This window comes from Salvelinus sp. IW2-2015, linkage group LG6.1 (assembly GCF_002910315.2).
Source record: "Salvelinus sp. IW2-2015 linkage group LG6.1, ASM291031v2, whole genome shotgun sequence".
Taxonomy (NCBI): Eukaryota; Metazoa; Chordata; class Actinopteri; order Salmoniformes; family Salmonidae; genus Salvelinus; species Salvelinus sp. IW2-2015.
Genome location: NC_036845.1, coordinates 4,947,402 through 4,967,826, shown reverse-complemented (window position 1 = coordinate 4,967,826; position 20,425 = coordinate 4,947,402). Strand labels below are relative to the sequence as shown.

General features: G+C 43.9%; 1 protein-coding gene across 1 annotated transcript in view; it reads left to right on the top strand.

Moving 5' to 3' along the window:
- LOC111964616 (adhesion G protein-coupled receptor B1-like) overlaps positions 1 to 20,425 on the top strand; it is a 122,978-nt gene that overhangs the window by 32,478 nt on the left and 70,075 nt on the right. The window contains 1 exon segment of the mRNA XM_070443796.1: positions 17,011 to 18,058. Coding sequence (XP_070299897.1) covers positions 17,293 to 18,058 — 766 coding nt within the window. The 5' untranslated portion in view covers positions 17,011 to 17,292.

Here is a 20,425-nt window from a genome sequence, read left to right as displayed (position 1 = left end):
CATTTGCATTTTATCTAACATACAGTATTTGATCACCTTCCAACCAGTAAGAATTCCGGCTTCTCACAGACCTGTTAGTTTTTCTTTAAGAAAGCCCTCCTGTTCTCCACTCATTACCTGTATTAACTGCACCTGCTTTGAACTCGTTACCTGTATAAAAGACACCTGTCCACACACTCAATCAAAACAGGACTCCAACCTCTCCACAATGGCCAAGACCAGAGAGCCTGTTGTAAGGACATCAGGGATAAAATTGTATACCTGCACAAGGCTGGGATGGGCTACAGGACAATAGGCAAGCAGCTTGGTGAGAAGGCAAACAACTGTTGCGCGCAATTATTAGAAAAATGGAAGAAGTTCAAGATGACTGTCAATCATCCCTCGGTCTGGGCTCCATGCAAGAATCTCACCTCGTGGGGCATCAATGATCATGAGAGAAGGTGAGGGCATCAGCCCAGAACTACACGGCAGGACCTGGTCAATGACCTGAAGAGAGCTGGGACCACAGCTCAAAGAAAACCATTAGTAACAACACTACACCGTCATGGATTAAAATCCTTGCAGCGCACGCAAGGTCCCCCGCTTAAGCCAGTGCATGTCTAGCCCGGTCTGAAGTTTGCCAATGACCATCTGGATGATCAGAGGAGGAATGGGAGAAGGTCATGTGGTCTGATGAGACAAAAATAGAGCTTTTTGGTCTAAACTCCACTCGCCGCCTGTTTTGGAGGAAGAAGAAGAATGAGTACAACCCCAAGAACACCCATCCCAACCGTGCAAGCATGTGAGGTGGAAACATCATTCTTTGGGAGATGCTTTTCTGCAAAGGGGACAGGACGACTGCACCGTATTGAGGGGAGTATGGATGGGGCCATGTATCGCTGAGATCTTGCCAACAACCTCCTTCCCTCAGTAAGCAGCATTTGAAGATGGTCGTGGCTGGGTCTTCCAGCATGACAACGACCCGAAACACACAGCCAGGGCAACTAAGGAGTGCTCCGTAAGAAGCATCTCAAGGTCCTGGAGTGGCCTAGCCAGTCTCCAGACCCTGAACCCAATAGAAAAATCTTTGGAGGGAGCTGAAAGTCCGTATTGCCAGCGACAGCCCCGAAACCTGAAGGATCTGGAGAAGGTCTGTATGGAGAGAGTGGGCCAAAAATCCCTGCTGCCAGTGTGTGCAAACCTGGTCAAGAACTTACAGGAAACAATATGATCTCTGTTAATGGCAAACAAAGGTTTCTGTACCAAATAGGTTAAGTCGTGCTTTTCTGAGTATCAAATACTTATGTCATTGCAATAAAATGCAAATTTAATTCTTAAAAAATCAACAATGTGATTTTCTGGATTTTTTTTAGATTCCGTCTCTCACAGTTGAAGTGTACCTATGATAAAAAAGACAGACCTCTACATGCTTTGTAAGTAGGAAAACCTGCAAAATCGTCAAGCTGTTCCGTATCAAATAACTTGTTCTCCCCACTGTATATAATATATTTTTTTTTTGTTGAAAATGTGACTGCATCTGTGTCGGGTCTTATGTTTGCAAAATTTGAAATTGTGTTTTTTTACATTGAGATAAAAGTAGAGACTCAGAGCTACAAAATGGATATCATACACTGCATTTAGGAACAATGGGAAGATAATTCTGCTTTTAAAGTTGATCAACTTGTTTAACTCACTTTTTGAGAAAATCCCCTTTGAATGTTTCGGTGTATTATGAAGAGCTCTTCTTTGTCTACCACCCATTAAGCATCGTTCACACCTCTTAAGCTTTAGCCCACCCATCTCGTTTTTCTCGGAGCGCACCCTTGGACGCTCTGGCCGATGATTTGTTACCTCTGGATAACCTGAAAGCCAGCCTAACCAGCTCTGCTGGCAACATTTTCATTAGGCCTTTTTTTGCAGACGATTACTGACACCGGCCTATATTCAACGGTTGTTGTACACACGTCACATAACGTAGCTAACGAGCCAGCCAGCTACGTTAGCTATTAAAACAACATGGACTGTGTAACAATCCACAGGTGCTGGACCTAAATCAACCAGAACTAAAGAAAAGCATAAACAGCTCTGGGACATGCCTGCCCCCCTACTGCCTACCAGCACATCATCAGGGTACCGGTGTGAATCTCTGTGCGTCTGACAGTGATGTGAGGTGATGGGTGTCCTGATCTGTATCTGGTCCTGATACTGTATCTGAGCTCCATATCACTCAGCATGAACCACTTTAATCTGAGAAACTCACTAAAACATTTTAGTTCTGGTCTTTTCTCTGAGCCTTCTTGTTGAGATATGTGGTGCATGGCTGGGAAATAGATCTAATTTCACACACTCTGGGAAAGCACAAGTGGAGATGGGTGTGTAGTTAGGGGGAAAAGGGGGGGGGTGGGGGGGGGGTTGTTCGCAGCACAAGTGTGTGTATGTATGCACTTATATGTGTGTGCATGTGTCGTGTGTGAGTGGGGACAGCAGGGTAGTCCCTGACAAGTGCAATAACAAAGCGCAATTTATCTGCAACATTTAAAGCCTGATGTGTTGTGACAAGCTTTCCCTGACGGTCTCCAGCAGGAGAAGTAACATGAATCAGGGCCACACCCACCAGGGATATTATTCAATACCTAACCAACCTTAGGGCCCTCCAAAATACCACCTCCTTTGCTTGTTTTTCAAAACCAAAGATTTTGCTCTCACGCGGTATCTTTTCAGCCGCATTTCACTTATGCATGCCATAACCCCGTCAAAAAGCGCGCTGGATCTGGCAACAGTATCAAACAACACGGGTACCCCAACCGCTGTCAATCAACTATTCACATAAAAAAACGGCTCCCATTAAAAAAAAGCACACTTTTCACGGGCGAGCAGGCCTTCCCTAATCGATATCCACTGGGCAATAATACGACCGGGGTAATTGCGCTGAAGAAAATAATTGTATACCCTGTCATCTCCCTTAATGTCCTTGTTCTCCAGTTTCAGCGAGGCAGTCTGGAAGGAGAGTTTACAGTCTAACCAGACACCTAGGTATTTGTAGTTGTCCACATATTCTAAGTCAGAACCGTCTAGAGTAGTGATGCTGGACGGGCGGGCAGGTGCGGGCAGCGATCGGTTGAAGAGCATGCATTTAGTTTTACTTGCATTTAAGAGCAGTTGGAGGCCACGGAAGGAGAGATGTATGGCATTGAAGCTCATCTGGAGGTTAGTTAACACAGTGTCCAAAGAAGGGCCAAAGAAAGGCCAGTATACAGAATGGTGTCGTGTGCGTAGAGGTGGATCAAAGAATCACCAGCAGCGAGAGCGACATCATTGATGTATACAGAGAAGTGTCGGCCCGAGAATTGAACCCTGTGGCACCCCCATAGAGACTGCCAGAGGTCCGGACAACAGGCCCTCCGATTTGAAATAATGAACTCTATCGGAGAAGTAGTTGGTGAACCAAGCGAGGCAATCATTTGAGAAACCAAGGCAGTTGAGTCTGCCAATAAGAATGTTGTGATTGACAGGGTCGAAAGCCTTAGCCAGGTCTATGAATACGGCTGCACAGTAATGTCTCTTATCGATGGCGGTCATGATATCGTTTAGGACCTTGAGCGTGGCTGAGGTGCACCCATGACTAGCACAGAAACCAGATTGCATAGCGGAGAAGGTACAGTGAGATTCAAAATGGTCGGTAGTCTGTTTGTTAACTTGGCTTTCAAAGACCTTAGAAAGGCAGAGTAGAATAGATATAGGTATGTAGCAGTTTGGGTCTAGAGTGTCTCCCCCTTTGAAGAGGGGGTTGACCGCGGCAGCTTTCCAATCTATGGGAATCTCAGACAATACGAAATAGAGGTTGAACAGGCTAGTAATAGGGGTTGCAATAATTTCGGCAGATCATTTTAGAAAGAGAGGGTCCAGATTGTCTAGCCCGGCTGATTTGTAGGGGTTCAGATTTTGCAGCTCTTTCAGAGCATCAGCTGTCTGGATTTGGGTGAAGGAGAAGTGGCCAGACGTAGAAAAATGCTTATTGAAATTCTCAATTATTGTGGATTTATCGGTGGTGACAGTGTTTCCTAGCCTCAGTGCAGCTGGGAGGAGTTGCTCTTATTTTTCATGGACTTTACAGTGTCCCAGAACTTTTGGGAGTTTGTACTACAGGATGCAAATTTCTGTTTGAAAAATCTAGCCTTAGCTTTCCTAACTGACTGAGTATATTGGTTCCTAACTTCCCTAAAAAGTTMCATATCYCGGGGGCTATTCGATGCAAATGCAGAACGCCACAGGATGTTTTTGTGCTGGTCAAGGTCGGACAGGTCTGGAGTAAACCAAGGGCTATATCTATTCCTACTTCTACATTTTTTGAATGGAGCATGCTTATTTAAGATGGTGAGTAAGGCACTTTTAAAGAATAACCAGGCATCCTCTACTGATGGGTTGAGGTCAATGTCATCTTTATTTCCCAAACACAATTTAACATAATAACAATCACTTTTTTGTCTTTTAATAATTTGAAACATATTTTAACACAGGTGTAACATCTAACAAGCACTTTATAATAGTTTTATTTTATTTTTTAACAAAAGCCAGGCCCGGTTGTTACCTGATATTCCAGCTATAATGCCTTGCATCAAGAAATCACTTAAATATTCTCAAGTTGCCACAGAAACAACCATTGGCTTAACTTACCCCGCAGCCAATGGATCATCTTACCAAAAGGTAAACATTTTGACCATATTAGCCAACACAGCTACAAGGATGGACTTTAATTGTAGATTTTTGAACTCAAATTGATGTTTATAGAGACCCCAAGTGATGTATAGAACAATCTTAAAAGTATCTACTATGGTTTAGATACAAGCATCATGAAGCATCATGAAACCTCTAACACAATAAATTCATTTGACTTTTTGGACCTAACTTGCTTATCACTGTTTCAATGTGAGTTCTTCCTTCACAGACTCCATGACATGATGACCTCATCCTAAATATTTGGTCAGATGATTCATTTTGTGTATGGTTTCCTAGAAACAAGGGTGGCTCAACTTATCCCTTTGGCTCAACTTCCTCCAGTCACCCCTATGGTTTCACTATATTATTTCATTTCTGTGCGTTGAGGTGTTGGTGGTTTGGCAGAAACTTGTGGAATAGAGTTGGCGCTGACAGGCAAATCAGTAGWAATGAGAGATTTCTTGGCTCATGAGGTCCTCTTTTGCATAAACATATTTCCTATTGCTATGGAAATTCATAACAAACATTATCGCCAAATGAAAAGAAGAGTAAATTGTGAAAGTTGCCAGGAGAATATGATATTCAGCAGCACTAATCCCACTCTCCTTTTGCTTACTGACTGGCTTATTTGATTTGTATGTGATATGACTTGATTTGATTTGGTATCCAGTGCAATTCCCTTTCATATTTATGTGATTATGTCCAAGCACAWKGCTCCTATTATGCAGTAAATTATGCTTGATGGAATAAAGGACCATCACTTGGCCATCTGTAGCATTCCCCACTGTGTGATGTGGGTATTAGGAAGAGAAGATGAGACATTTCCTATTCCATGCACTNTCACACACTTTCTCTATCACACAAACACTCACACACTTTCTCTATCACACAAACACTCACACACTTTCTCTATCACACAAACACTCACACACTTTATCACACAAACACTCACACACTTTCTCTATCACACAAACACTCACACACGGGCAGACACTTTCTCTATCAACACAAACACTGACAAACCAGCAGACAGGTATTCACACTCTGATAGGCAAAATACATACAATTGCCATAGATATCCTACACCGATACACATATACACACTTCCTCTCTCTCTCTTTCCCCCCAGATGTCCCATATTAAGTCATTGCTGATTCACTGTAACAGACTGTTATTGTCTCAATGCTGTCAGACAGCTGATTTTGCAGTTAGTCCTGATACTGTATCAGTGTAATGTATTCTGATACGGCTGGGGTTAGAACGTTCTTTTTGTCTGAAGCCAGAGTGTCTGTCAGGCTGTAAGGTCATGAACTTGTGAGGTCATGTGGTGAAGTCGTACTAATGTTGGCTCATTGTGTTGCTAAGTCTTTTTCTTCTCTTTGATTGACAGTAATACCACATTACAGGGGAGAGTGGGGTCAGTTGACCCAGTTCTTACATTCAGCATCACTCCATCAAGGGAAAAATAGTATTCTTTCTAACAAAGATATGTAGATATATTTTTCAGGATGTTGTGTATCCCTGGAGATAATCAGAATTCATTTAAACATTACAGTTTTGAAAACATAGCTTGTCCAAAAAAAGTGGTTCAATTAAGCCACCTACAAATTTCTGTACTCAATGAAATATTACCACTACCTTTTTAAAACCATGTCTATCTTTATTTCCCAAACACAATTCAACACAATCACAATCACTTTTTTGTCTTTTAATAATTTGAAATATCTTTTAACATAGGCTAACAAGCACTTTATATATATATATATATAAAAAAAATTTTTTTTAACAAAAACCAGGCCCTGTTGTTACCTCATATCCCAGCTATAATGCCTTGCATCAAGAAAATCACTTAAATATTCTCAAGTTGCCACAGCATCAACCATTGGCTTAATATACCCCATAGCCAATGGCTCATCTTACCCCAAGGCAAACATTTTGACTATATTAGCCCACACAGCTACAAGGATGGACTTTAATTGTAGATTTCTGAACTCATATTGAAGCTTATAGAGACCCCAAGTGATGTATAGAACAATCTTAAAACTATCTGCTTTGGTTTAGATACAATCATCACGAAACCTCTAACACAATCAATTCATTTGACTTGGTGAAAGTCTGCTTTTTTTGGACCTAACTTGCATACCACTTTTTCTATTTGCTTTCTTCCTTCACAGACTCCATGACATGATGACCTCATCCTAAATATTTGGTCAGATGATTCATTTGGTGTATGGTTTCCTAGAAACAAGGGTGGCTCAACTTATCCCTTAGGCTCAACTTCCTCCAGTCACCCCTATGGTTTCACTATATTATTTCATTTCTGTGCGTTGAGGTGTTGGTGGTTTGGCAGAAACTTGTGGAATAGAGTTGGCGCTGACAGTCAAATCAGTAGTAGTGGGAGATTTCTTGGTTCATGAGGTCCTCTTTCGCATAAACATATTTCCTATTGCTATGGAAATTCATAACAAACATTATCGCCACATGAAAAGAAGAGTAAATTGTGAAAGTTGCCAGGAGAATATGATATTCAGCAGCACTAATCCCACTCTCCTTTTGCTTACTGACTGGCTTATTTGATTTGTATGTGATATGACTTGATTTGATTTGGTATCCAGTGCAATTCCCTTTCATATTTATGTGATTATGTCCAAGCACAWKGCMCCTATWATGCAGTWAATTATGCTTGATGGAATAAAGGACCYTCACTTGGCCATCTGTAGCATTCCCCACTGTGTGATGTGGGTATTAGGAAGAGAAGATGAGACATTTCCTATTCCATGCACTACCCACCACACAGACAACACACACACACACACACACACACCACCACACACACACACACACCCACACACACACACACACCCACACACACACACACACACACACACACACACACACACACACACACACACACACACAACACACACACACACACACCACACAAACACACACACACACACACCACAACACACACACACACACACACACACACCACACACACACACACACACACACACACACACCACAACCACACCACACACACACACACCACACACACACACACGCCACAAGGACATACACACACACACGCACACACACACGCACACAGACACGCACACGAACACACACACACACACACAAATATTTATATCGCTGGATTTATACTTGCAACCCTTGACATGAGAGGCGGGTGCCACGTCATCTCCCGATGTCCTCAGACATGGATGGACGTCGAATACTGACTTGTATCACACCTGATCTGGCTGCACGGAGACACACACACATGCAAGCAGGCACACGCACACACGCATGCACGCATGTTTACACGAAGTGACGCGTCCCCTACGTCACCACAAAAAGCTACAGTCGAGGCTGTGTGATTCTAAGTGCTACAGACCAACCACCAAAGCAATTCATCTGTTTGTCATTAACAGCCAATAAAAGTGTTTGTTAAACCACTTCTGCAATTTGCTTGTGTGGCAAGAAGACGATAATCTGGGCTACAGATGTCACCAATTAGGGTTATATTTAACACTGCATCCATTCCAACCAACACAGATATAGGAAGGGCCATGGTGGCAGCACTGCGCATTGTCTGTGTGGGATAATTGCTCGCTTTCATCCGATGTGACTGTGCCACTGGGCATCACTCACAAAAAGGCTCTGCACGCCATCACACCGTTCAGGGGAGGAAGAGGAGAGAGAAAATTATGTTTAGGGCTTAATACATGTTTGCTTCTTTGCACATATAATCAATCTATAAGCCTAATGAAGGAGATGTGAAATTAAACACTTTCTTTCCTCGGAAGGTGGAGGATCTGATGTGACGTGCTAAACATGGAGAAAAGCCAGTGTGGTGTGGGTGGGGAGGACCCGAGAGATAGGAAGGGAAAGGGGGGGCGGGGTAGAGTGAGACAGACAGACAGAGAGAGAGACTGTGTCAGGAAGAGAAAGACAAAGACAGAGTTAGAGACACGGCAGAGAAGGATATATGGGCAAAGGTTGAGAGGAAGAGAGATGGAGAAAGAGGGCAAGGTAGAGTAAGACAGGAAAAAATTGAACGATGGACAGATGGAGAGACAGAGATGGAGAGAGGGGTAGAAGGAGAGTGACAGAGAGGTGGAGAGCAAGAGGCAGAAGCAGAGGGAGAGACAGAGGTCTAGTCCCCTTCCAGTGCATCCTATTCCCTTCAGAGCACAGGTATGTGTATCATATCCTCATATAAACATTAGGACCAATACTGGGAAACAGACAAAAGGAAACAGAAAACATTTCATACGGACAGATAGACAGGCAGGTAGGTAGGCAGGCAGACATATGGCACCAGACTGCCCTCCCAGCTCCTCCCCCGCTCTATCCATTTCCTCCCACGTTTAGTCTCAGCTCCTCCCCCGCTCTATCCATTTCCTCCCACGTTTAGTCTCCCAATTGAAATAAAGTGCAGCTAAACACAAAGTGGTGTCTGTGAGGGGAGGAGCTCTAAAACAACAGACCAGACCGAGACAGAGCCTGTTAGGGAGAGAGGAGAACTCATTCACCACCAGGCCTGTTTAATCATCTTACTGAGAGACAGAAGTGTGACAGACTGACTTTCTGAGACTTGTTCTTTTTCATTCTATTACTGGCGTCTTTTCAGTTGTACTTTGGTTGAAATGGTTAAGTTCCAACATAGGAAGAGTTGAATATGCGTTATCTTGTTTTGTGAGACACTTTTCAGTTGTACTTTGGTTGAAATGGTTAAGCTCCAACATAGGAAGATTTGAAAATGCGTTATCTTGTTTTGCGAAAGGCTTTTCACTTTGCAATTAGAGGTTGAAAAGAGACAGATACTTTAATGACTCATTCCAAGATGTCCTTTGTTCCTCTACAGTTATCTATTGTTTCAGTACTACTTACCATTAAATCGTCATTCACAGATCAGTGAAGAGAAATTTATTTTTGTAAGAAAACAAATGTTCAATGGGTGCATACTGTTCTTGCTCTGAACACGATGGGTGTGTGTGTGTGTGTGTGTGTGTGTGTGTGTGTGTGTGTGTGTGTGTGTGTGTGTGTGTGTGTGTGTGTGTGTGTGTGGTGTGTGTGTGTGTGTGTGTGTGTGTGTGTGTGTGTGTGTGTGTGTGTGTGTGTGTGTGTGTGTGTGTGTGTGTGTGTGTGTGTGTGTGTGTGTGGTGTGTGTGTGTGTGTGTTTTATGCAGTGGTGTATGTGTGTTTTGCCGCGTGCAAGTTGAGGCAGGCGCATTTGCGTTAATTTGTTTCTCTGCTGATGAGAAAGGTTTTGGCATTTAATACTGTAAACATTCATCACATAGACAGATAATTATCTCCATAATGTGGAAGCCTTCGGAGGCCTCCCTGGGTTGTTGTCATAGTCATCAGTGGATGTGCTGTAGACATAGATGTGTTTTGTCTTTTGTTGCTTCTGTTAAATAACCTTGCTAGCTCTGGGGGGCACTGCAGCTCTTTAATTTAGAGAGAGAAGGATGGAGGGATAGACGGGTGGAGGAGAAGAAGAAACGGGTGGCACATCAAAAAGGAAGCGGATAAAAGAAACCACTCAGGAGAAACGCTAGTCGGTCATGGTGCTTAGGTCCTCTGTCTGACTCTGTCTGGCTCTGGACGCTTTTCTCCTTGCACCCAGTTTTTCTCTCCTCCTTCTTTGCTCTTGCTGTCTGTCGCTTCTGTCTTTGCCGCTTCCTGTTTTCCTCTTACTTTCTCTTTTTTCTTACTCTCTCTCTCTCTCTTTGTCCCAGTCCTTGGTGCACCTGTTTTCTTCTCTCCGCCCTCCTCCCCTTCTTTTCTCTCGGGTGCAGTTTTTTGATTTCTGCAATCCTGGAAACTGAAAGCTAAGAGGCAAAATGCTTAAAAAAAACTGAAATAGGCATCTGTTGAGATTCAATGATTACATGCTTGCCTCCCTTCTTTATGAGTGGGGTGATAAAACGTTACGCTCTTAAATTTCCCAGCTCATAGAATAAGCGATGAAACAACAGTACTTGATTGTATCCCATTTGCATTTTCGTGTGATTTATAAATTGCATATTCTCTAATTTAGTTTGTTGTGCCCGTTGTGGCTTCCCTAATCAGTGTGTAATCCTGGAGCTGATGATGAGGGAGGAAGAGGGGATGTGAACAGAGGAATACTTCCTTATCTATCTATCTCCATCCCAACTCTATAATTTTCTCATCAGTGTGTTGTGTGCTGTGTGACTGTGTGACAAAGAAGTGGAGGCAGCTGAGAGGAGTGAAAGGAGGGAGTCTCTCCCCTAGCTCTGTCTCTGTGATTGTGGCATTGTTCTGGTGTGTGTGTGTGTGTGTGTCTATGTGTGTTGAGGCTGGCCTGCCTCCTCTCAGCATCAGACAGCTAGCTAGCCTCTGGGACATGTAGACTGTGGTTTCCTGGTTGGGTTAGTCAGCTAGCTAATGTAACACCTTTGTTCTCCTAATTGCCTGCTGTGTCTGCCTCGGGGCYGAAATGAAAATGCATGAATTATTCCAGTACGATGGAATACTACAATTATGAAGTCGGTTTAACACGTTTTGCACTATATCATAGTTCCACCGTAAATCATCATAACTTATGCACATGAAACTGAGATTACTTCATCCATCACCATTTCTCTACAAAGGCCAAAAATACAGGGAATGAAATTGGTGACATTTTCCTTACTGACAACATGGTGTCCAAATCTTGAAGGGCACGGATGTATGTGAATCTCTGAATCTCTGTCCTCTTTGGTCCTGCCTTGGTTTGTTCACCATTCCTGTGSAATAGATTGTGTGTTAATAGCCTGCTGTACATCTGTGCTGGCTTCTCAAACACACAATCATTAAAAGAAGAGGGGGGTAGTAAGAGGAGCACTGGGAGGCAGCACAGGAAGTGCTCCCAGTGCATGCTGTGTGTGTGTATGTGTGTATGTGTGTACATGTGTGTTTGTGTGTGAGGGACAGGTGGTGATGTATATAGAGACCAGCAGCTCTTTCCTTCTTTCTTGCTCCTGTGCTGTTGAATCCATATCCATTTCATTAGTGTCAGGCTCGTCTGGTAAAATGCTGCTAAATCCTGCTCTCTGGACACCTTGGACAGAAGGTTACTCTAGGTCGGAGGTGTGTTTAAACAGTGCAGGAAGGGGGCATGTGTGCTGATTCATAAGAATGCAACCCACTAAATGTACGGCTCTAACGTTTCCCTACCCAGGATCAAAATGATATGCTCAGAAGACTCAAGTGTGCGTGCACATGGGGTGTGGGGACTGGTGGGTACATGCATGGGGTGTGGGGGACTGGTGGGTACATGCATGGGATGTAGAGACTGGTAGGTACATGCATGGGGTGTTGGGGACTGGTGGGTACATGCATGGGGTGTGGGGACTGGTGGGTACATGCATGGGGTGTGGGGACTGGTGGGTACATGCATGGGGTGTGGGGACTGGTGGGTACATGGATGGGATGTGGGGGACTGGTGGGTACATGCATGCAATAGGTGTCCTTTTGTACAGTAGTTTCATGTTTCAAGTAATTCATTTTTTTTTTTTTGAGATCATACCAGCTGGATTACAGATTCAGTTTTTGTCAGACAAGTTTAGTGTTTCCAAATCCATGTCTGACATCTCTGCTCCCTCCAGAACTAGAACCAGAAGTGATCTTAGAAGGTAATGAAATAAGCTCTGCTGTGTTCATTCAGACAGTTTTCATAGCCTCACTGCTAGTGGAGACAGACACACTGCATTCAACGGAGCAAGAGCAACAATGTTAATTGAGTGGCTCAGTATTGTGATTCAGCCTGCCTCCTCCACAGTAGCTAGTTGGAGTATGTGCTTGTGTACCAGTGGTGGGCTAGTGAATCACAATACTGAGTGTCAGATGCTACTAGTGCCAGACATGTTCTTCCAGGAACTGGCCCGCCTGGCCACATTTCTCTCTAGTGTAGGCTAGGACACAGGGGCTAAGTCCCAAATGGCACCATATTCCCTATAGTGGACTATTTTTGAGCCATAGGGCTCTGGTCTCATAYAGCCCTGGTCAAATGGATAAAGGGACTAGTGTGCTATTTATGGCTCATAAGGAGCCTTTCCACTAGGCTAGCCCTCAAATCCTAATGGGGTGGAGAAGAGTTCATGGCCTGTAGCCACGACCATGGAGGAAATATCCATACAGTATATACATGGACAGTGTCTGCGGGAATCATTTCCTGTATTTTTGAAAAGGTAAAGATATCTTACCGTCTTAAAAGTATATGGTACATTTTTTAAATATTTATTTAAAAAATAATGGTAGTGGTAGCAGTTGTAGGAATAAACTATAATTGGAAACAAAAAAATACAAACACAACCAATTTTTTTTTTCTACAAATGAATCAAGCTGTACACAATCCAAAACTGGATTTGGGGAAACAGGCTATGTGTACTGTGAAAGAAAATACAGCCTACTCACAAACAAATATGTTCCTTTTCAGAGCTTACAAAATCCTGGCAAAGCCAGGGTTGCGTTCAGTACAATAGAACCAGTGGAGGCTGCTGAGGGGAGGACGACTCATAATAATGGCTGGAAAGGCGTCATTGGGATGGTATTAAACACATCAAATAGTTGGTTTCCTCCCCTCAGCAGCATCGACCGGATAGAATAGTGTGCAACATTGAATTAAACAGAAGCAGTGCTGTACTGAACGACCAAAACGTTGTGCTTATGGTGGTTCAGAGGGAAGTTACCGTATGGTGTACTGCATGTTACGTCTGCTCCCGCTCTTCCCCCCCCTGGCACTTGAGGGCGCCAGGCTGCCCTGCATCACTCACTCCTATCATCCATTACACACTCCTGCCTTCCCTCGTCACGTGCTTCAGTGATATTGGACTCACCTGGACTCACTCATCACCTGTTATTGCCTCCCCTATATTTGTCAGTTCCCCAGCTCTGTTCCTCGCTTCTGCATTGATTGTTTTTTGTCTTTGTTTTCTTGTATGCTGACGCTGTTCCTGTCTCGTTCCATGTCCGTTCCTTATTAAATGTCTGACTCCCCGTACCTGCTTCGTCTCTCTAGCGTCATCCATGTGACACTGCATGAGTTTTACGATTTCAGATGGTCACACCTATATTTATCAGCCCACAACTTGCCACACCCACCAAACGGAAGCAAACGTACCTCAAAGACTGTTGAAGAACGGTGCGCACTGTTTTAGGGAAACGTGTCATTCATTAAAAACTGTCATGCAACATAGCAAACGTTGAAGCTAACTGAACGCACCTCAGGTAGAAATGCCAAGTGCTACTCTGGACAAAATCATTGCCACAACAACAAGTTGAAGCTCCCTTTTGCGAACCTAAGGGCATTAGAAACATCTAAAAGAAGACTATCATCATCATTATACTATTCACAGACCATTCTCAATTAAACCAGTATACATTTTCAATAAACAAAGTAATCAATTGACAAAATGACAGAATCCACGGGAAAAGGGGTGCACGCTTCTCGAGCATCCGCGGGATACAGGCTACATACAAAGATCTGCTGGCATGCCTCGTATAAAACGTGGACATGCACGAGCGAAGCCAGAAGCAACAATGAACAAACACAATGGAAGCACTCAAAATGCACAAATTGAAGAAAAATACATTAACTCAAATGACACAGAAGACTGGGGCTCTTGTTAACAATTTAATAGTCAAACACATGTTTAAAATCAGTAACAAGGTTTGGGCACATAATTTAGCAGACAGTGAACAAGGGAGAGCATGCAGGGCTTACATTTCAGTGGGAATGTGAGACAGGTCGCATTCATAGTGTTCTATGCCAAACTTTGCCCAATCTGCTGCTTTTGCTTTGTTAGACATAGAAAACGTACTGCCATACAGGGATCCAATGGTCTGCATTTGTCTTAGTATTGTATTTGATCTTAGGGGAGATGGTAACGATTAGCCAGGCTTTTGGATCAGCTTGATTGATCAGTGAAAACCTGGATGTGGTGTCTGGTGTCCCTGACTCCTCCAGTAAGCCTGCTATATGCCCTCTCCTGGCTGTCTCCATCTGAAATCCATACAGGTCTGAGAGCCAATGCAACTGCATCATGAGGTATCCAAAGTGATAATGACCGTTTGATAGGAGTAGTTACTGTTCTACCATGAAGCAATTTTCCACACCAAAATTGTTTTAGAATGAAATAGTTTGTATTTCAGTATTATGGTTTGTAATGAAGGACAACTATCCATTTAAACAACAACATGTTTTATTGACATTGACCTGTTCACTTTTAGCCCTGCTAATGGCTTTAGTGTTAATAATTGAAAACAAACGAAGCTATTGATCACACTGTGGCAAGCTAGAGCAAAGGCACAGCGATAATGAATGACTGCAGGTGTTTATATTTTTGTAATTAATAGCCGCGTAATTGGACAAATTAGTGTGCTCACTGATCAAATATGAGAAGAGACATCTTAAACAAGCCATTGTCTCTCAGGAAGGGACCGTTCTGCACTTGACTAATGAACCAAAACAAAGCTAGGCCTATATAATATCATCCTTCTGTCTGGTGGTTAAACATACTTCATATTTTCAGAGAGCTGAATGAACTGGACATATGGTTCTCTTCTCAAGTCTCACTGACTGTGTCTAACAATATTCTGCTGTGTCAGTTGATTTATGTACCTTAAAAAAGTATTCACACCCCTTGACTTTTTCCACATTTTGCTGTCTTACAGCCAGAATTTCGAATGGATTAAACTGATATTTTTTCTCACACATCTACACACAATACTTCATCATGACAATGTGAAAACATGTTTCTAGAAATGGTAGCAAATTTATTGGAAATGAAATAAAGAAATATCTCATTTACGTAAGTATTCACAGCCCTGTGTCAATACATGTTAGAATCACCTTTGGCAGCAATTACAGCTGTGAGTCTTTCTGGGTAAGTCTCTAAGAGCTTTGCACACCTGGATTGTACAATATTTGCCCATTATTGTTTTCAAAATTCTTCCAGCTCTGTCAAATTGGTTGTTGATCATTGCTAGACAACCATTTTCAAGTCTTGCCATAGACTTTCTAAACTGTAACTCTGCGCCTTAGGAACATTCACTGTCTTATTGGTAAGCAACTCTAGTGTAGATTTGGCCTTGTTTTTTAGGTTATTGTTCTGCTGAAAGGTTAATTAATCTCCCATTATCTGGTGGAAAGCAGACTGAACCAGGTTTTCCTCAATGATTTTGCCTGTGCTTAGCTCCATTCTGTTCATTTTTATCCTGAAAAACCTCCCAGTCATTAACTGGGATACCCATAACATGATGCAGCCCCCACTATGCTTGTAAATATGAACAGTGGTACTCAGTAATTTGCCCCAAACATAACACTTTGTATTCAGGACAAAAAGTGAATTGGTTTGCCACATGTTTTGCAGTTTTACTTTAGTGCCTTGTTGCAAACAGGATGCATGTTTTGGAATAGTTTTATTCTGTACAGGCTTCCTTCTTTTCACTCTGTCATTTAGGTTAGTATTGTGGAGTAACTACAATGTTGATGATCCATCCTCAGTTTTCTCCTGTCACAGCCATTAAACTCTGTAAATGTTTTAAAGTCACCATTGGCCTCATGGTGAAATCCCTGAGTGGTTTCTTTCATCTCTGTTTACTGAGTTAGGAAGGACGACTGTATCTTTATAGTGACTGGGTGTGTTGATACACCATCCAAAGTGTAATTAATAACGTAACCATGCTCAAAGGGATATTCAATGTCTACTTTTTTTTAACCTATCTATCAATATGTGCCCTTCCTTGCGAGGCGTTGTAAAACCTAACTGATCTTTATGGTTTAATCTGTGTTTGAAATTCACTGCTCAGCTGAGGGAGCTTACAGATAATTCTATGTGTGGGGTACAGAGACGAGGTAGTCATTCAAAATTCACTTTAAATACTATTATCCATACGACTTATGTGACTTTTTAAGCAAATTTTTACTCCTGAACTTATTTAGGCTTGCCGTAACAAAGGGGTTAAATACTTATTTAAGCTTTTCATTGACTAATTTGTAAAACATTTGAAAATCAAAATTCAACTTTGACGTTATGAGGTATTATAAGATGCATTTCATCCATTTTAAATTCAGGCTGAAACACAACAAAATGTGGAAAACATTAAGGGATGTGACTTCTTTCTGATGTATCTGGGTTGTAATGGAGAACCAGCTATGCACAAACTGAGACTGGTGGTGAGAGTATAAAGGAAATAGCTAATTATTAATCTCTTATCTTCTTGATTTACTAGCGTATTTGCTGTTATAGTGATGTGTCCTCTCAGGTCAAAATATCTCTCTTATCTCTTTCTCTCCAGGTTCTCCTGAACGTCTGGATCGACTGTCACACACAATCATGGACAGATCACTGGACCTCTGAGTGCAATCTTCCTCTTTCTCCTCCTCCTTCCTCCTCCTCCTCTTCCTCCTCCTCCTTCCTCCTCTTCCTCCTCCCCCTCCTCCTCTTCCTTCCTCCTTTTCCTCCTCCTCCTCTCCCCCTTGAAGGTCCCACCTGGTTGCCAGAAAATCAGTGAGGCAGAAAGACAGATCGACAAGAGGTTCCAACAAACCCCTCTGGTCTTTTAATTCATTTGGTAACCATGACGACCACTTTTTCCCCCTCCTTACCTGGGCACCTGGTGAACCCCCAAGTCCCCCTGCCATCATCATTGATGCTTCTGCTGCTGATACAACTGTTTAGTCAGTGCCCGGCTGCTCCCTCAGGGCCTGAGTCAGACACCTGCTCCACTCTGGTGCAGAGCCGATTCTTCGGTCACTTCCTGTCCTCCTCCACTTTCCCCACGGCACCCTGCTCCTGGACCCTGCAGAACCCAGACCCGCGCCGCTACACCATCTTTATCAAGGTAACCAAACCTACTTCCACAATGGACTGCATTCCCCGGCAGCTCCGCACATTCCAGTTCGACTCGTTTCTGGAGACCACGCGCACCTATCTGGGCATGGAGAGCTTTGACGAGGTGGTCAAGCTGTGTGAKTCTTCATCCCCTGTGGCCTTTCTAGAGGCTGGGAAACAGTTCCTACAAATGAGGAAAGGGCCGCCRCGGGCCGGCYTGYKGGTCACCACCCCTAACSCTGGCGAAGATGGGGAATTTAAGACAGAGTACCTGGTGGTGGGGAAGCGTAACCCCAGCATGGCAGCGTGTCAGATGCTGTGCCAGTGGCTGGAGGACTGCCTGGCATCCAGCACNTCTAACAGGCCCTGTGGTATCATGCAGACCCCCTGCCAGTGCTGGGAGCCCCCTCCTCCTCCACAGCTCAGCGAAGGGGATGGATGCTACAGGAACGGGTTCTATCTGGAGAACTGCCTACCCAGCTCCAATGAGAAGAGTGATAATGACAGCAACGGTGAGTGGAATAGTTCTCTGGTTTTAGTTATGGGCATTTGTGGAAATGTTTTGACCAACTTGTGATGCCGTTTTGTCTATTGGAGGAGAGCTTGTAGGCGAGGCTTGTGGCTCACTTGGTCATCTTGTCTGTATAGCATGCCATTTCATGTTAAATGGGGGGCCTCTGTGGTCCAGGTCCATCCATGAATGTGTAGGGAGCCTCGTATTCTAACCTGTCAACATACAATGAAACAGTTATTTAAAAGGAAAGAACGAAGTAATTGACATAGCCACCTCCTGATTATTTCCGGACAATTTGAGGCAATTTTTGTTCAAATGACTATGCAGCATCCAGTAAAGTGCTCTGGCTAGGTCACAGAAAGCAGAAAGGCCGTGAAAGATCAGTAGAATGACAGTAGCTCATAGACAGAACAGAGATGGTATAGGGTTTCAGCTGATGGGTTCTGAGCTGAATAACCTTGGCAGGAAGGCGCCGTGTCCTGTCTCTCTGTGGTTGGGGAGAGAGACACTGGATCGGCCTGAGGGAGGCTGGGACTGTGGAGCAGGATCTGGGTGTGATATGGTATAGCTGCAGGAGGGAGATGGAGGGAGGTAGAGATGGGCAGGGAGAGATGGAGAGAGGGGGAACTGGATGGACAGAGAAGGGAGGCTGGGACTGGGGAGGAGGATGTGGGTGTGATATGGTATAGCTGCAGGAGGGAGATGGAGGGAGGTAGAGATGGGCAGGGAGAGATGGAGAGGGGGGGAACTGGGTGGAGAGAGAAGGGAGGCTGGGACTGGGTGAGGAATGTGTAATATGGGATAGCTGTAATGGCTGCTCAGAGTGGGGGGAGTGGGTGTGTGTGTGAGGGCGGTACACAGGAGATGAGCTTTATATTATGGGGACTGTAGCTAGCTGGATCTCTGTGTATGGCTGCTCTGAGCAGGAGGTGATGCACAGGAGAGAGGCTATAGGGGCTTGGATAAGGTTAAGGGTCTGTAGTTGGTTAGATGTGTGATGATGTTGTGTGATCCTGGCTCCCCTCCCCAAGCCTGGACCTGACAGACAGGCTGATAACTGAGAGCTCCATCCCTGAGGGAGGCTAGGGCTACTGCCTGCCAACGGGTTGAACCATTGCTCTCCCCACCCCCCTCTTCTCCTTCTCCATCCATCGTTCTCTTCTCCTCTCACTCTCTGCATCACTTCCTTTTATCAGCCTCTGGTCTCTTCTAGGGCCGGGACGATGCCCTGGATTCGACATTTTGAATATTGAGATATTAAAGACATGATAGATCACACACATAGTATATAAAGGAGTGAGATCTGTAGAAAGACAGAGTGGCTGTGGAATGTGTTGGGTGGARGGGAGGAGATCAAAGGATTGCTATAGGGGAGACAGATGGACATCTGTGGATTAGGCAAAGGAGGGGTTGAGGTCAGGAGGTCAGGTCAGATCCCCTGAAGGGAGTAATAAGGGTTTACTACCATTTTCCTGTGGAACCATAAGATGTAAGGATTGGAGAGAAGGAGGAGTGTCTTAAGTGGGATATATATATCTGTGATGGTGAGAAATGTTGGGTTGTCTGAATTACAGCTGTACAGAACCTTTGGGAAGAATTCAACTTGGTTAAAGCTTCTCTAGTGTCCGTGAGTTATTTACTTTGAAAAATAAGAACCTAACACCAGTATCGCAATACATTAGTATGGTGGCAAAAAAAAAAAACACAAAGCAGGTTTCACTTCTTAAGGAAAACAGCCCTAATGTTGGAAACAAACATCGTTGTGTTGTCATCCAGAGTCACATGCATTTATCTTCCAAGGTATAGCACACAATATTTTACATACAGCAGGTTTTTAAATGACTAAAGAGTTAGGTCTGCTTCATGTTTACATTTTTGCCATGGAAAAAATATCACGATACTGGTGTCATCACAGCCCTAGTCTCTTCTTCTCAGAGCACCCAGCCCTCTCCCTCCCTCCGCATCTCTTCCCTCCATCTTCCCCTCCATCCATCCATCCATCCTTCCTCTCTCTCTCTTCTCTATCACTTCAGCCTCTGGTCGAACCTCTCCCTCCCCATGCCTCCCTCAAACTCTCCCTCCCTCCCCCTCCCAGGCCTATAGGCTGATTCCAGGCTGATGGAGGAGACTCAGTCTAGCAGCCAGCCAAGCAGAGCTGATGTTGTGGGTAGTATCTCATGGCGTCTTCTCCCCCCTGTCTCCTCTCCTCTCTCTGCAGCTAATGTTCCCTGTCACCAAGGCTCTCCTCTCCTCTCCTCTCCTCTCCTCTCCTCTCCTCTCCTCTCCACACTAGGCTAGTTATCCTTCTTATGTAATCCAGATCATGGGTGTGGTCTGGAGGTACATACAACACCGACTTGGCTGG